The following is an 18,955-nucleotide window of genomic DNA, read 5'->3' on the forward strand; positions in this document are numbered from 1 at the left end:
ATCCTCTGGGGACTGTTGCAGGGAGAGCATGAGATGAAGCACCACTTCCTAAGCGTTTCCACTGGACTGGCCACACTGTAAAAGGCGAGTGAATACCCGAAGGTCTGTGGCAGAGGCCCAAAGGTGGCCGCTACAAAATCTAAACTCTAAAGACTTTTCTTCTGATTTTTTAACAATTCATATGAATTTTTCATCCTACTTCCCAATATACTCAAGTTTATGTTAATGTGAGAAAATAATGTTTCAAGAAACATAGCATAGAGGAAAATCATTGTTTTCAGGAAAGATGCCGTGTTTCTTTAGCATCTAGGTACACCAGCAACACCCCTGGGCGGGGGCATCCATGGACCCTCAATTTGAGAAGCACAGAATGTTAGAGCACATGGCAAGTTGTCCAAGGCACCACAGTTGTACAAAATTGCTGTTCTCATCCCCAGAATCCCCGACGCCCCAGTATTACAGCTCCCTCACCCCTGGCCACACCACCGCTCCATAACTCTCGATCGATTCTTGAATGACAATCTTCTTGCCTGCAAACCGATAGTACTCCTGGGTGTAGCTGGTGTAACTCATAGGAACAAATTTCTGGAGGCTTTGAAGCGATGGTTCTATCTTGTTAGGATCTGTGGGACAGAAAATTAAATCGGTTTTATTATTTGTTGATCCCATGCAAATCTACACTCGGTACAATTAGTCAGATGGGAAGAGACTGAGCAATCTTCCAGAAACAGAGGGGGGAATGCTATCAGTGACGGTGGCTGCAAACTAGCACAAACTGAATGATATGGGGAGACAGGGACATAACATTTCTATGGGACATTTTTATCATATGACGAAATGCCAAAGGATGCCCTGGGCCCTTCCCTCGATTTAGGAGAAGACAGTGCAGTGTCGATCCATCCCTCCCTCTGTTTTGGTGAGAGGAGGAATCTAGGCCACTGCACAGAATGGCACGAATGAGCCATCTGCATAAGGAAGACCGAGGCAAGCATGGACCTGACTATTTTTGGGTCTTGAAGTGAAGTAACATTCCCACATGTTGGCTGGAACATGTTCCTTAAGTCCTTCTACAACTGCTTCTCAGAAGGTACAGGTCACCCAAAGACGAGCCAGCTCCGCAGTCCTGGGGGAGGTTGTCAGATGAGCTCCAGCTATTAAATTACTCTTCCTGAAATACTCCTTTACGCTCATGACCCACTCACGCAGCTCTCAGATGTCATATAAAATGAGTGGAAAAGAGCACCTGATCGGGGCTGACATCATGGAAGCCCAGAATGTCAAAGGTTTCGCAGGGGGTTTCAGCATAAAAAGAACAGCGAGTAATAAGGTCAGAATGAGGACCCTGAGCCCACGGAGGGGTCATGCACAGAAGACGGGGGGCTGCTGGTACCCTCAAGGAGAGGCATTGGCAGCGAGGAGTCTGGGTGGGGGGGACTTGCATGAGATCAGCCTTTGCTGCCTGAGCTCTACCTGTGGATGTGTGACCAGGGATGGACTAGCGGGAAGGAGCCCTCAGTGAGCATCTGAAGGTCTCTAACCAGAAACATACACTCAAGGAGGTAGGTGAGGGTGAGCGCAGGGTGAGCGCAGGGTGAGGGGTAGGGGACCTTTGAAGAAGCCTAATCAGGGGTCCACCCCTCAGAGTTCAGGTTTCACTGATTTCCACCCACACTGGACGGTTCTGTGCCACGGCTCTGCAAACGCTTTGTAACAGGGTCACAGCCAGAAGAGTCCAGAAATGTGGAGTGAACACTTAGAAACATTTACAACAACTTGACCATATCTGTTGAATCTGAGTACGAAAAACCAAAGCTTGTATTGTGTATGTCTTTGTACTTCTTTTCATGTTGTTCCTCCAGAAATTCATTTGTGTTGCATTTTACAAAAAAGTGTCCAAACGGTCTTTGACCACAGTGTGGGCCAAATGACCAGCTTGTAAATTAGCACAATGACGCCTGCAGCTCTCAGCCGTGGGTTCTGATCTCCTGGAAGGAGCATTCTCTGTCCTGACCACAAAGGCGAGCTTCCAGAAACCCAGGACTTCCCTGAGCTGTCAAGAACCTGCTGATGAATAGTGGTCAAGTCAGTCCTGAGATGTCATCCTTCCCCGTCATGTGCCACAGGAGAGGCTGTAGGGAGAGGAGAGGACCTTTGGTCCTCACCCACCTCTTATAAGGGAAACTACCAACATCTAAAACCATGAACCTGAAATTTATCACTCAACAAAGAGGACCCAGCTTCTCCCATAGGCTGAGAGGCTGACTCTGAGTTCTGTTTCAGAGAAAATAAGAAGGCAGAGGAACAGACCATCTTGTGCCCAGAAACTTTAACAACCAGCCTGGGGGCGGTGAGGAAGCACTGACGTGCAGAGTTTGGCCATCACCATGGTGACAACGCTCCCACAGTGGCCATCGCTGGGAAAGAGGTGAAGCGGCTCAGCATCACAAGCATTTCTACCACACGGATACGGCACTCCTCAACAGCCTCAAGGGCACAGGTCATCGTAAAATGTAGGAAAATAATTCCTGATGAGACGTGAGTATTTATTACCTAAGTTTTTTCATATACCTTTACCTTTTACATAATCCGTTTCATTGTAAGTTTATATGACTTAAATTTTAACAATGGCCGTGTTTAACAATCAGCTCGCAAAATTCCTGAAATGCAGGCGCTGGTACAGGCCATCTGGAATGAGGAGTGGGTACAGGGCTGCCCTCTTTACCTCTGAGCCTCTCATCACTGGAGCAGCCAGACCGTCAGGGACCCAGGCCACCTCCTGCCAGCTTCCATCCCCTCGATATCACCCAGACTGTTCCTTCCTCCTTTCCTCCCACAAATAACCACAAATAAAGGCTAACTTTTCTCTCAAGACTGTAGGAAAAGTTTATGTGCTGATTTTAAGTGGCTCATCCTTTCACAAGATGACAGATCATAAGCTGATGGTTGTACCTTCTGGATCGACATTGTAAAGAAACATGGGCATATAAATATCCTCCATAAGACCATTTTCCATGCTACAAAGATAAAAGAAATTTATGTTGATTGCACATGATTTTCAGTTATTGTATCTATGCTCGTCTGACAGTTTTAGAGACATCAGATTTTCAAGATAGGCAGAGTTGCATTTTTATGTAAACAGTTTAGTAAAAATACCATCCTGGTTTAACAGAGTTGGAACATAATTTTCCACTGTTGACTGTTAATGTTTTGAATGTTACATCTTGGCTCTTTTGACATCATTTGTTATGTCTGTTGTTTATTTACTACTGATTCCCTGCCCAGAAAAACAACACTAAAGGGTTCTGTTGTCATAATGCGAAAGTACACTTGACTTTACACTGATCCACTGAAGGACGCAGCCGCCAGGAATAAATTTTGGCGAAAAGCAGGAAGGAATCTAGATTTCATTTCTTTTTTAAAAGTTCTTGTTACAAAAATCTAACTCTCTTAGATTTGGATAAAACAAAGTTTTGGTCTTTAATAGGTAAATAATAAAAACATAGGGATTACCTTTAGTGTCATGCTTCTGCTTGCATAAAGGCATTTTTCTACTAAGCATCATGATAAGAAAAAGAGCTAGGGTTAAAAGGAAATGGATATTCTTGTGCCTGAGGTTCACTGCAAAACGCCATCCCCAGGAAAAGATGGGAGAAGATGTGGAGCTGAGGAAGGAGGTTACCTCCCGGGGGTCCGCTGCTGCTGTCTGTCTGTAGACCCTCCTCATCCGGGGGTCTCGGTGCCTCGTCCACGGACTGGGGCTGCCGCCCTGAGTGCAGACACGCATCCATCCCAGAGCCACCAGGGAGGAGAGAGCTGGCCTGGACTGAGCGCTCCTCCGGGTCTGAATCGCCCAGAGCCTCTGCAAGGTGCAGCTTTATCGCCTTAGCATCTGCTGAGCTGGAAAGAACACCTGCATTTCAGCTTAGTTCCCCGGGGCGGGGGCGGGGTGGGGAGAGCAGCCATCCTGGTTTTGCAGTGCAAAGTGGAAGGAGACCATGATACATCACCCCACCTTTCCATCGCCTGGAGAAATGCAAAAGCAGAGCCACTGTAGCCAGACAGGTGCTGCCTTGCTGCAATCTAAGGTGTATTTCTAAGAGCTTTTGGAACTGAATCTTGATGAAGAAGGTCTGATCCAGCCGTACATATCTTTAAGGGTACCTTGTGGATCCAGGGTTAATGACATCATGGATTTGCCCCAAATGCGGGGCTGCTCCCTTCTCATCTGAGGCTTTAGCGCAAGATAGTAGAAAGCGCTGGGGGCTGAGAGCCAGGAGGCTGGTTGGCTGCCCACTCTTACTCTTGGCAACTCACTTAATCCCCTCCACACCATTTCCTCATCATCAAAAAAGGGAAGGATGATATCTACCTGCCTCCTAGGGCTGCGGGCAAGAAACGGGAGAGCAAAAGTGATTAGTGCAGCTCAGGAAAACTCTACTGATGAAGAAAAAAGGACCTGACTGTTGGGATCACTGATCAGCATCCAAATAAGAACACGTGACATCGCTGCGGGACTTGGCGTGTTTTTGCCAAGCATCGTTCTTGTGCTTTTAGTGAATTGATTCATCTAATCCTCACAACAAACCCTATGAAGTGGATGCTATTATTATGCCTCTTCTCAGATGAGAGAAATTCAAGCACAGAGAGATTCAAAAGCAGCCCAGGAGCATGCAGCCGGCCAGTGGCAGGGCCAGGAGTCAAATCCAGGAGGTCCAGCTGCAGGGTCTATGTTCTTGACCATGAGATGGGGCACGGCTTGAGTTGCCTTGCTTCAGTGGTGGGTTTTCTGGCTGAGTTTGCCCTGAAATTACTCATAATGCTTAGTTGTCACAGTGACGTTTTCTAGTCTTTTTTTTTTTTTTTTTTTTTTACAAAATGTAAATCGTTTTCCCAATTTGTTTTTATATACCAGAGTTGCCCCATCATATTGTTTTGGCCAGCTGGGGATAGCAACCAGCCACACCATTACTAACTATTGCACACCTGGAGGGGTCATGTGCCCCTCACATTAATGTGCAACAAGATTTCAAATCAGTGAGGTTCCTGTGAAGTAATTTAGCATTTTCACTGGCTCTAGAATCAAACAATCAAATAATTACCCCAATTCTTCAACTCAAGAAGTTATTTTTTTTCTCTTGCAGATACTTACTTGCTCCTTCTCTTCAACTTGCCTCCGACTCCAGAAGTTAATTGTTCCCCTAAAAGACAGCTGACTGGTTGTCGGTGAGTACCCAGAGCATCTTCCAGGAGGAAGTCTCAGCGCTGCGGTGAAGGGCCCTGCATTTGAATGCTGGCTCTGCCATGTACTAATTTTGTTGAAAATGTAGATAATGGTGATTCTGACCTCACATGACGGTCATAGGAATTAAGTGAGATAACCTGTGCAAAGCCTCTTGCGCAAACAGTATTAACTTATTCTCATCTTCAAAGGCAGAGAGTAGTCAGGCAAGACAACACTCTTTACAGGACACCCACCCAGCACCACGGTACTCTGTGCATTAAATGTAGACATTTCTTCATTTTGCATGCAAGAAAAGGAGACCTGTTTTCACTCCAATAACAGGTAGTATTTTTCCTTGTGAAATGAAATGACTCCCCTCCCCCATCATTATAATTGATGTGAGACATTAATTTTTTCCCCAAAAAGCAACCTAGAAAATAACTACAGTAATCTACCTAGTGTTCATTATTAGCTCAACACATCATAGGATCTAGAGCGTATGTTAGTATTTAATAAAGAATTGGAAGTTCTGAAAAGGACTCCTTGTTAGTACCCTCAAAATAATTTTGAACAGTTAGTTTAAACATATCTTTACCTTATGCAGCAGAAGAGATTTGAGATTTCTGTGCAGACTTTAATCCCCGATGTTTTATATAGGTCTGCACCTGAGAGGATTAGCATTTTATGAACAAAAGCCAGCCAGTGGAAGTCCAAGTTATTTAGGGTAGCATTACCCACCAGTACCCATACACATTACTTTGCTAGAATTACTCTCTCTCTTTCTCTCTATCCCTTTCTCAGTTCTCAATTTTCTGTCTTACACACACACACACACACACACACACACACACACGCATACTTCTTTCAACATGAAATGGAATCACTCTCAAAAGATCCAGAAAATCGTTCCAGCAGAATAGAGGCTGTCCTCTGTGGTATCCAGTGGCTGTGATGCAGTTTGAAATGTAGACTTACATTTCATTTTAAAAAGGAGTGGGCGGGTGCACAGGTGGGGTTTTGTACAAACCTGCAAGCTGGGTGCTCATCAGCCCAGCTCCTGTGGCTGAAGGGAGGGGCACGACTGACGTGGCCTCTGCCCTGGACCCTGATTCCAGCAGCCAGAAATAACGTTAAGACTCTACTGAGAGGAGGACGAGAGAACATCTATCCACAAGAAGGGATGTGAGTCAAAGGCTTAAAGTTGCATAAGGGGTAAAGTTAGTTGGGGCAACAGTGAACAGGAAATCAGAAAACTCTTCCCAGAAAAAAAGCCAGCCATTGTCATTGATTTCATTGAATAAGGGGCAGTTAAAAAGGAAGGAGGAAAATCATGTGCTCATTTGGGAAGACTGGAAACCCTTAAAATAGAATATAGGGCATGTAAATTAAAGCCTTAGGCAAATGAGAATTAAATAATCCTTCACATTTATGAGGGACTACGCTTACCCAGTGAGCTGAGTGAGTGATTTAGCTTGAGTAGATATGAGCCTATTTTTATTTTTTTTTTACTCAGCTTTGGAAGTCTCTTCTCTGCTGTCACTTTTTTTCTTTAGTCCATTTCTTTTAACTTGGGATCTTCATCTGGACATGCTGTGGTCCCATGACTCTCTTCTTTCTCACTCCCGTAAATGAAGTGAGGTGACCTGCAGTCTTTTCCAAGCCTGTCATTCGACTACTTTCTTATCCCCCAGATGGTCCAGTCCTGTGACTGATCCTGCTCTTCTGTGACTTATTTCCACCAGGTGTCATCATCCCTATAAGAAACAGCAAAAAGATGGTCATCATTACAATTTAATAAATAACTCAAAAACTGATCGCAGTTTATACGAATATATGTACATTATTTACACACACACACATTTATTCTACACGCCTTAAAATGAAGAAAAGAACAAAGGAGAAAAATGTTTTGAATCTCCTTTAATCCCACTATCTGGGGAAGGAAACTGAACCAACGTTTTTGGGTGTCAACTTCTGGGCTTTTTGGTGTAAACCTTATCAAAACTATTTGGCTGAGAATGAAACTGGATAGAAATATGTATCTCTCTGACCTAGTATGGACTAGTCTATTCTTTTAAGAGTTTCTTTTCAATACTTTCTTCAAAAACCATCTTTTCAGTAGCTGCTTTAGGAAACAAATCAGAACTCTACTGCGCGGAGCTGGAATAAGTTAGTCCAAGGTTTCTATACACTGCACTGTGGTTAGGGTACCTCAGAGTTAACTGGAAGCTTTAAAGTACATAGACTCTGGGCTCTTGAAAGTTCTTTTTCAAGATCGAAGAGTCTAGGACTTTAAACTCCCCATCTGACAACTGTTCCCGGCGTGTCTGTAGCACGGGCACGCAGTAGGTGTCCATCTATAGGGCAGGGGACGTGTGGGTTGTTTTCCCATAGTTGAAGTGCCAGTCCATGAGGAAGGATTAGCCTCCTGCCTGGCTCCGCAGGGCACGCTGATGAAGTAATTTCCCAGGAGGCAGATTTGGGTGCAACAGGAAAGAATTTTGTAACAAGCCGAGCAATGGAACATTGGTCTCAGGGAGCCTAGCAGGATGGAAAGTGGGCCAGATTTAGAGTCAGAGGCTGCAAGACTGGATAAAGGTTTATGCAGGGTCAAGGAGAAGGCTGCGTACATGCCACCACTCTGCATTTCTCCATCATTGTGGACTCCGAGGTATCACCGGGCTTTCTTCCAGCTCTCTCGCTGGTGGTCCTCAACGAGGGGGAATCCTTCCCTCCCCCCAGGGCCGTTTGGCTATTTGGAGATAATCTGGCAATTTTTGCTTGTCACTGCTGGGGGAGGGTACTATTTGCATCTAGTACAGAGAGGCGGGGATGCTGCCAGACATTCTACACAGGACAACCTCCCTCCACTGCCCCCAGCAAAGAACCATCCAGCCCAAAAGTCAGCAGGGCCCAGGCTGAGAACCCCAGTCTAGGCGATGGGTAGGAGTTGAATGCAGGGTAAATTCTAATTGCCATCCTGCAGATACCATCTAGCAGCAGGCTGTTCCCTGCCGCCTCTGTCTCAGGGTCCTCATCCATAAAATGGGTGGGTTGGCATTTACAGAGTGGCTCATACACGCCAGACTCTGAGGCACATCCTCACAGAGATCCAACACTGCAGCCCCTGGCTTTCTCTGGTTTCTCCCAGAACCAGACCCAGAGACAAGGATTTGAGAGAAAATATTTTATTTGGGGAAGTGAAGAAGGGAAAATAATCCAGGGCAAGGGAAGCCACCAGCAATGGGTGTTTATGAAGTAATACCTACCGCAGGGGATGATAAAAGACTTAATCCCGTGGGGGAACACTTGGAAATGAGGCAAAATACAGACCTCAGAACTATTCTACTCCAGGTCCAGAGGGTTTCTGGGCTGTCTTCATACCAACACACCGGCACAGATGCAGAGACAGCAGATGGAGCGCCCTGATGTGTCCGAGGGATGTGAGATGGTGTCATTCCTTTACCCATGGTAAGAAGTGAAGTGTTATACATCTGAAAGAATCTGGCACAGCGTCTGGTGTCCTAGAAGGTCATCAGTAATATGTCTTGTATTAAATTGTATGCCATTCAAGTCGTGGGTCGGACAAGCAGGGTTCTTTGGAATGGCTCTGGGTCATTTCTCTGAATCAAATGGAAGGGCTGAGCATTGGGACTTCAGAAATAATGGACCCAGGGTGGCTCTGGTCCCACATATCTCAGCAGCAGCAGGCGTTCATGGCCTTCTCTTTTGAACAGTGCTCTGGGGGCATCACTGCCGTCACCTTCCTCCTTGTGTAACTGTAGATTCAAGATCTGGGAGACATGACTCTGATTGGTCTTAACTTGGTCATAAACCCTGCCTCATAGTCAGGGCTGGTCGGCGCGAGAGAAGCATCCGACCACATCCAAGGAGTAGTGCAGGCAACTCCGGGAGGGATGCTGAGTCCATAACAAGCAAGAGCTATGTGTGGCCCTCCTCCTCTCCCTGCCGCCCTATGCATGCACACTGCCTTATTTTCATAAATACAATTTCAAAATGGGGACCCATCCTCTCTATAGTGGAAGATAATCTTAGTCTCATTGGCTATTGCATCTGGAGAGAATGGAGCCATTCTTCAAGTTGAAACCTCTAGACAATGGCATTTCTTCACTAGTTCCATGCTTGTCCCTCAATAGGCAGGCACTCACAGGAGACCAGAGACAATAACTTAATTGTTTCATCACCATTTACCACAGGCTGCTAGTCCCATCCCAGAATATGAACGAGAGGCTCACTGCTTCTCATGTGACCTTCCCCAAAAATTCTACAATGGAAGGGTTGCTGATCAGACAGATATATGTCCACCATCCTTACTTATAAGGGAGACTACGGTGGTAATTCACTTCCAGGGAGGTGAGGGTCTCAGCAGAAAACTAGAAGTTCCTGAAAAACCCTGGTAACCACTAACATTCAAAAAGTGTGTGATTTTCAGTGTGTTATGCAGAAAATATGTAGTCACAGTGAAGTGCAATTCCAGAATTTCTGGTCCCTCAACTATTTGGTAACACAGTGGCTCAAAGTTCATGATCTGTTCTGTCAAATGACTTAGGGCTGCTGCAATGTCCCCTCATTTGCCAGATTTCTCGGGGAGCCCCTGAGGGTGCCAGAGGAAAAGGTTCATTGATGCTGCTATGGGAGAGGTAAAGATTTAGACCAGCTAGCACTGTGGAGGCTCAGACATGGGAAGCCTGCACAACAGGACCTTAAAATGGGACTCTTCTTGTCTTGGTTCGCCTGAGACATGAAGATGATGGATTACTTGTCTTGTTAAAGAGAGACCACCATGAGACATTTTAAAGTAGGAGTTCAAAACACATTCAGACAACACTTACATTTTGTCAAGCTTGTGGACGTAGAAGAATTTGCTTCTATTTCATTTTAAATGCCCTCTATATAATGACAAACATTACTGGTCAGGATGGAAGAAACAGTATGAGTGAAATCATCCAATACACTTGGAAACAGCAAGTGAAGTTATAGCCCTTTCATCTTAAAAATAGCACATGCCTGGTCCTAAGCATTTGAGTCCGCATTTAACCACGTGGACAGGCATGGCTCCCCATAATTTATCCGCCTTATAAAGTGGCTCTGACAGGAAACCATGAGTACCTTGATGGACTTACATGCATTTCAAAGAAGGGATTTACTTGGTTGTTTGTTTCTATTTTTAATTTTTTCTCAAGCCAGTTCTTAAAACAGATTTCCCCTCAAAGAAATTTCATTGTTGTTTTAGAAGAATCTTCGACTGCAACCGTGTGTAAATCAAAATTGGTAATTGCCAGGGTTCATGTCATCAAAAGAGCCAAGAATGCTTTGGAGCTGAGCTATGAGCCTGTGATATTAATCGCATGGAGGGACATAATGCTTGGGCAATAGGTTTAGATAAGAAATTCTGACTGAACTATCTATGAAATAAGCGTTAGTTCACTAGTAACATTCCTCTTAAGTTAACATTTAATAAACAATAGCTTTCTGATGCTCACCTTAATCCTGGGATAGATGGAACCAAATGAATCTATCAATGTGGAAAAAAAAATCCCTTCACAATAATTCAACTTTGAGAATGAGGATGGGAGATGATCCTTCCCTCAGTTCCAGTTTTATTACCCAGGAAGCAGAAATGACTACAACAAGCCTTCCAGCTCCCCGCCAGACGTGGATGCCTCCAATACCATCTGTTCTTTCCATATTGCCATCAGCTGCTTGGAAATGGCACTTTTTAGAGCGACTTTTTTTAGTGGTAACTAATCATGCTCCAATTTTAGCAACAGCAGTTGACCTGTGTTCAGAAAGATAATTTTTTCCCAACAGATTTCTACTAGGAAAGAATGTTTAGCTGATGGGACCGTTCTGGGATGGGCCACAGTGGAGAATTCCTCTCATTCTTTCCCCTCATTCTAGGGCAGACTCAATTGGAGAAGCACGGGTTCTCATCTAGGGCTGTGCTGTCCTGGGTTTGGGGAGATATGCTGAATGATTTCAGTACCAAGCCAGGTGAAAGGAGTGAGAGGGTCGTGGAGGGGCAGAGAGGGACGGGCAGTCCCATGGGAGCCTAGCCCTCCCAGTTTCCAACTGTGGGATCCCAGAGAAGTCACATCCCGGGGCTCCCTTTCCTTCATCTGTCAGGGATGATAACACCTCTTACATACTTACTGCATAGATCCTTTTAGGGGTCAAATGAAACAAAGTATATGAAAGAGCTTTGAAAATTACAAGGCCTGTTCAGCATTATCATTCGTTCTTTCCAGAGGAATTTGGATCCTGTGTCGTGTGTGCCTCAATAAAGTTACAAAAGAAAGCAAGTATTCACTTCTGGCCACGGACTGATGAATGTGGTGCAGGCGTGCCTTTCCATTCCCAACACATAAAATACCCAATAAAGTATTTTCAAAGATGCTTTAGAAATGCATATCCAAGCTTGAAAGAAAGGGAAACCCCTAGATGCCATAAATGAAGAGGGAAATCAAAGCCACAATAATATGTGAACTAATTTATGCCACCACAGCGTGGGGTGTATTAGACTTGGGTGCAGGCCTGGCATCCAAAGGCTTTGGGGTTTTGATGCTTTTGGAGGACAGAAGATATGTCCTTGGGCAGACAGGATATGCGATCTGGGTAAATCCAGGTTTGGGGCAGGGCCTGATGTTTATACAACCTGGGGGGAGTGTCCTCCTTAAGGAAAAAAAAATTTAATTACAAATACAAAATTTGGTACAAAAGTAATATTTATTTAAAATGAGAAATCACCCAAATTAACAAATTTTAAAAGATGTAAAAGAGTATTTTAAAAATAATATGTCAATCGTGATTTACTATATATAATGAATATAATTATTATAACTATATAATGCATTATATAATGATAACTATATAATATAATAATTATATATATGGAATCTAAAAAATACAACAAACTAGTGAATAAAACAAGAAAAGGAAGCAGAGTCATAGATATAGAGAACAAACTAGTGCTTACCAGCAGGGAGAGGGAAATACAGGGATAGGAGAAAAAAAAGGCTTATTATGGAATTATATAAAATCATGTGTGTGAGACTTTTGAAAATTGTAAAGCACTATAGAATTTAAAGAATGTTTCATTCAATAAAAAAATTGTTTTAAAGAGGAAAAATATAGTACATAGAAATAATATATTAATCATGATTTACTGTATATAATTTATAATTATAACTATATAATACATTATATAATTATAACTATATAATATAATCATTATTATATAATAATATATTAAATACTCTATCAATATATAAACTTCCTACCACACTTTAAGAATATTTCCTAAATTTTTGCCTGCCTACTTTTTGATTACTTTATATGGTAACAATATAATATCATATTTCTTAGAGAAGATAAAACATTAATAAAGTTTTTTTCTTCTGGCATGATTAATTTAAATCTATTATAATTAATGATATTTTGATAAAGTTTCTTTTAGCTTTGTAATCCATTATTGGTAATGTCATGTGAATTTTTAGGTTGTTATCAAATTTGCTTCTTTCATACATGACTTGTAAGATTACAGGGCAATTATGAAGAGACTGGCTGTAAATATTCTTTGAATTGACAACACTCGTTGACCAGATTGTGATCTATGCCCTTGTTTTTGTAGTGAATTCTATGTTTTATTTTTATCTTCTTCAGTATTTCATATTAAACAGTAAGAAGTTTAATCTTTTTTCCCAATGTGTTCATATTACTCCTTCCTTTTTATTAACTGGTAAGATAATTATGCTTAAGTACATGAACTCCAGGCATCTGTGGACTTGAACTTCAAGACACAGACAGAGGAAAAATTAATGCACTTAAGGGGACATACCTGAAGAAGAGAGAAAGGACACGTATCACACATGCGCGCACGCACACACACACACTCTCATATATAGATGGAGAGAGACAGACAGTCAGTAAAAATATTGGAAATGAAGATATTATTAAAGAAAAACCAAAATGGAAGCCCTAGTTTGAAAACTGCCCTACACCAAATACTCATCGTCACATAACCAAAGTTTAAACTGTCCTGACTTCCCCATGATGCTGACTCTGACCTTCAACAAAACTCCCATTTCAGTGGGTTAGAGGTAACATGAGTCCTAAACCACCTCATTAGGACTTTTGCCAATGATGACCTTTCTTCCTACAGTTGTTGGCTGGATCTTCAGCAAGAAAACTCAAGTTGAATACAAGATCTCCCCGTGTCTGGGTAACCTTCCAGCATCCTGACCGGTCAGCCTGGAACAAGCAGGCCTCTGCAGTGTGCTACCCTAGAAGAGACGTAAGTTTCTAGGGACCCATCACAACAGAAAGCCACAGGCTTCCTTTCTTTTTTGCTCTTTACTAGCAGAGCTGTAGCTGATGAGAGCTCAGCTTTGACCACCTTTCCTCTCCAAGTCTCCCCGCTTGTAAAGAGTTGTCTTCTCACTTAATAATAGGTTCCTAAGCTGGGACTAAGTGAGAGAGTGGCATGGACATATATACACTACCAAACGTAAAATAGATAGCTAGTGGGAAGCAGCCGCATAGCACAGGGAGATCAGCTCCGTGGTTTGTGACCACCTAGAGAGGTGGGATAGGGAGGGTGGGAGGGAGGGAGATGCAAGACAGAAGAGATATGGGAACATATGTATATGTATAACTGATTCATTTTGTTATAAAGCAGAAACTAACACACCATTGTAAAGCAATTATACTCCAAAAAAGATGTTTAAAAAAAAAATAGGTTCCTATCAAGCAAAGCTCTCTGAACTTTCTCTTGATGATGTAAAGCAAACCCCTGGCCTAAAGAAGCCCAGGGTCAGGCAGCAGAGAGCAGGAAAGCATGATCTGAAGAGCCGCACAAGGCGTGTCTCATACACACTCATATACTGGTTGAATTTTCTCCAGTGACTGCCCATTATTGAGCTAATCAGAAAAGAATTCTACCTTCATTGCTGGAAAAAACATCTATTTGTGTAAGTCTTCCCTTTAACAGATTAGAGGAGAAAAACTACATGATGTCCTTAAAAGATACAAAAAAAAAAAAAAGATTTGTTATAAGTCAACATCATTCACGATTTTTTTAAACAAACATAAAAGCCAGAAAACTTCATTAACATGATAAATGGTATCCTCTGAGAGCCCTCAGCATGAATTATATTAAATGGAGAAAAATGACAAAGACAGGAAAAAAAAGGTGTCCGCTCTCACTCTTCATAGTCAGTGCTGTGCTGCAGATCTGGACAGTACAATAAAAGCAAGGAAATAAGTCAGAGGTATAATGATTAGAAAGGAAGAAATACATTTCATACCATAGGATTTCCTATATGAAATAGTCAATAGATTCCATCAACAAACTGTTAGAACTAATGAAACAGTTCAAGTTTGTACAAGATCGTGTACAAAAACTATATGATACACAACCACAACATTTTAGAAAGGATAATTTTTAAAATATGTGATTTGCAACATAACAAAAATTATAAGGAACCAAGGAATAAATCTATTGAAGATGCTCGAAGAAATTGTCTTTTTTCAAGATCTTTCCCTCTAGTTAGTGGAAAGACAGCTCCAAATATATACTCTCATTCGTGGGATAGAGGTAACATGAGCTGTCATAAACCACTTCTTTAGGACATTTGCCAATAATGACACTTTCTTTCTATAGTTGTTGACTAGAATTTCAGCAAGAAAACTCAGAAACTTCTGGAGCGTCATCTATTCTCCCTCTCTCTCTCTCTGATTTCTCTTTCTTGTCTTCACTTATTCAGTTAAAGTGTACTGCACTTTTATTTAGTTATACCAAAATAAATGGAAAGAAAATCCTGAAGCAGGAGATGAATGTAAACTGGGAAAATGTTGCAAAATCACAAAATAATTCTTGGTGCTTCCAGAGACAGAAGAAAACACTGAAACAGACCCACTCTCTCTGTAGGAGAGTGAAAGTTGACAACCTCTGGAATTAAAGATGACATTTGCTGCCTCTTATTTCTTAGATTCCAAATGGTATTGTCGACTGTAATATGAACTTGAGCTCTTTTAAACTGATATCATGAATACAATCCATTGGCCAAAGAAAAAATAAAAGTGTGTTTGCTATCAAGAGACTAGTAATGCTACCTGACATGGGTACACATGCTTTTCAGTTTCCAAAACCTGTTCATAAACATTGTCTCATTTGATGTTCACAGCAATTTTGTGGGATCCACAGAAACAACATCAACGTGTAGGAGGAAACTTTCAATTAATCATCTCTATGAGGGCAGCAGCAAGATTAGAGGACAACAATGTTTATCAGGGTTAAAAGTAAAATAATGGGGCTTCCCTGGTGGCGCAGTGGTTGAGAGTTGGCCTGCCGATGCAGGGGACACGGGTTCGTGCCCTGGTCCGGGAAGATCTCACATGCCGCGGAGCGGCTGGGCCCGTGAGCCATGGCCGCTGAGCCTGCGCGTCCGGAGCCTGTGCTCCTCAATGGGAGAGGCCAGTGTACCGCAAAAAAAAAAAAAAAAAAAAAAAAAAAGTAAAATAATGGGTCAAATAAAAATAAACTTCATCCATGAAAGAAATAATTGGTAAGGTGGACTTCATTCAAATTAAAAACTTCTGCTCTGCAAAGGACAAATATATGTCAAGAGAACAAGACAGGCCACAGATTGAGAAAAAATATTTGTAAAAGATATATCTGACAAAGGACTGTTATCCAAAATATACAAAGAACTCCTAAAATTCAACAGTAAGAAAATGAACAACTGATTTAAAAATAGGCCACAGCCCTTAACAGACACCTCACCAAAGAAGATACACAGATGGCTAATAATCATATGAAAAGATGCTCCATATCATATATCATCAGGGAAATGCCAATTAGAACAACAGTGAGATACTATCCACCTGTTAGAATGACCGAATTCCAGAACACTGACAAGGCCAAATTCTGGTGAAGATATGGGACAGCGGGAACTCTCATTCACCTCTGGTGGGAATGCAAGATGGTCCAGCCACTTTGGAAGACAGTTTGGTGGTTTCTTACAAAACTAAACATACTCTTACCATATGATCCAACAACCTTGCTCCTTGGTTTACCCGAAGCAGATAAAAACGTACGCCCACACAAAAACCTCCATGTGGATGTTGATAGCAGCTGTACCCATAAACTCATAATTGCAAAACATGGAAGCAAACAAGATGGCCTTCAGTAGATGAATGGTTAAACAAATTGTGATCCACCTGGATAATGGAATATTATTCAGCGCTAAAAAAAGAAATGAGCTAAAAAAAGACATGGAGGAATCTTAAATATATATTACTAAGTGGAAGAAGCCAATCTGAAAAGTCTATGTACTGTATGATTCCGACTATACAACATTCTGGAAAAGGCAAAACTATAGTAAAAAGATCAGTAGTTGTCAGGGATTAAGGGAGAGTTAGGGATAAAAAGGGGAATTGAGCACATAGGATTTTTAGGGCAGTAAAACTATTGTGTATGATACTATCATTGCTGGGTCCACATCATCATACATTTGTCAAAAGTGATAGGATGTGGGCTTCCCTGGTGGCACAGTGGTTAAGAATCTGCCTGCAGGGGACACGGGTTCGAGCCCTGGTCCGGGAAGATCCCACATGCCACGGAGCAACTAAGCCCGTGCGCCACAACTACTGAGCCCGCGCTCTAGAGCTCACGAGCCACAACTACTGAGCCCACATGCCTAGAGCCCATGCTCCACAGCAAGAGAAGCCACGGCCATGAGAAGCCTGCACACCGCAACGAAGAGTAGACCCCGCTCACCACAGCTAGAGAAAGCATGCATGCAGCAACAAAGACCCAAAGCAGCCAAAAATAAAATAAATTAAATTTAAAAAAAAGTGATAGGACGTACAACACTAAGAATGAAACAATATAAACTATGGACTTTAGGTGATGATGATGTATTGGTGCAGGTCCATATATTGTAACAAAGGTACCACCCTGGGGGAAATGTTGCTGGAGGTTGTGCGTGTGAGGGTGGGGGGGGGGCTATGTGGGAACTCTCTGTACTTACCGCTCAGTTTTACTGTGAACTGAAAACTTCTCTAAAAAATAAAGTTATTAGTTAAAAAAGTAAATGACAATAAAAAACTCAAGATTTAACATTTCATTTAAGAGATTTTAATTGCAATACAGGATGGGTTCCATTTTAGTGTTCTGCAAGAAACAAATTTAACAAGTTGATCTTTTTCTAATCCCTTACAGAAAACCCTGAGTAGAAATCAGGATTCAGTCGACAAGTCAATGCAAGTTGAAACGCCAAATGGCAGGGCAGCTTAAGTGTTTTACACATGTGTCAAAAGATCAGCTGATTTAGTTAGAGTCTTGGTCCTCTGCCCAGCACAGCAATGACAGTGGCATTATCAGTGGAACCGATTTGGGATCGTCTTTTCATTCCAGACATATGAATCACTCTAGGTATTGGAATAACAGCACAGTGGCTTCTCCCAAAGGAAAGGATTGCAGGATGCCTCAACACATAGACAATAAGATCGGAAATACTCAGTTGCACATATATAGAAAACAGCGACCTTATCTTGCAGTATCTCTTTGAGAAGCCCAGGATAGACAGGAGAGAACATGCAAATGTTCTTTCACTTAGAAGATGAATGTGATAAAATGTGCATTTCATGAAAGGTGTATGTGTTACCTGTCCCAGAATGTGTTGGTTCTAGTCTGAAATGCATGCTGAGTTATCCCAACAATTTAAAACCTTTAGCATGGCAGATGGTCAGAAAATTGACTGTGACCGAAATGTAGTCTCTCTCTCTCTCTCTTAACTCTTCTGGCACAATGAGAGCTGTAGGATCACAGGTCATTTATGAATGCTTCAAGTCCATCAAACTTATTACTCACTTTATTTAGACTATATCTCATTTTTAAATGTTTAGATGTTTCTTATTTAGAGTATACATTTTTCCATTCTCTTGGTTTAATTAATTTATAGGTGAAAATTGAGCTAGACTTTTTACTTTTTTCAAACAATTGCTTTTCTCTCTGAAATATTCTCTCTTGGATAATTCTTATTATTTCCTTCAGCACAACACAGGCATCACTGTACCAGGAGGACTTGCAAAACTCCTTCTGAGTGTAAACGTCACTTACATTCTCTTCTGTCCAGTTTAACTAGCCAAGATTTTGTCTCTCACCCCCTGGATGTGAGGAACTGGAGGGTTGGGACCCGGTATGGTGATCAGCATAGAAAAGATGCTCTTAAATGTTTAATGAATAAATTAAAGTATGAATAAATGATGGGAACAAGTTATTTCTTCAACAGAATTCAGATCATACAAGTTTAAGAATTTCATGTAGATCAGTTTCTTTAGATGTAGAGGCATTTATCTACCAGCTCAAGGGTTCTCAAGCTTAAGTAATACATCAAGCGCTTTTTCTCACCAAGATTAGGTTTAAAATATCTAGAAAGTTACAAAATGGATATAATAAACACTGAAAGGCCTGCCACTTACAATTTTAACTTAACATTTTATTGTATTTTATTATGGGTTTTTTTCAAAATATCGATACAAGCAAAGGTCCCTTTCAATAAGTATATGGTGCCAGTCACGGGCTTCCTGCCTTTCTGCTCCATATTCACCCTTTTTTGCCTGCTCTGCAAAAATAGCTGTGGGTCCTTTAAAGATTTTTCCTTTGCCAGATGGAGCAATGCTAAATTTTGTCGGTAGAGGGCGCAGGAG

At 41.9% G+C, this 18,955-nt stretch overlaps 1 protein-coding gene across 1 annotated transcript in view; it reads right to left on the reverse strand.

Moving 5' to 3' along the window:
* METTL21C (methyltransferase 21C, AARS1 lysine) overlaps positions 1–18,955 on the reverse strand; it is a gene marked incomplete at both ends in the record, with an annotated part of 37,883 nt that overhangs the window by 3,945 nt on the left and 14,983 nt on the right. The window contains 2 exons of the mRNA XM_082602141.1: positions 472–623; positions 3,680–3,897. Of these exons, the coding sequence (XP_082458267.1) occupies positions 472–623; positions 3,680–3,897 (370 nt within the window). The remainder of the gene's footprint in view (positions 1–471; positions 624–3,679; positions 3,898–18,955) is intronic.

The sequence above is a fragment of the Mesoplodon mirus genome (genome assembly GCF_964341445.2).
Source record: "Mesoplodon mirus genome assembly, chromosome: 17".
Taxonomy (NCBI): Eukaryota; Metazoa; Chordata; class Mammalia; order Artiodactyla; family Ziphiidae; genus Mesoplodon; species Mesoplodon mirus.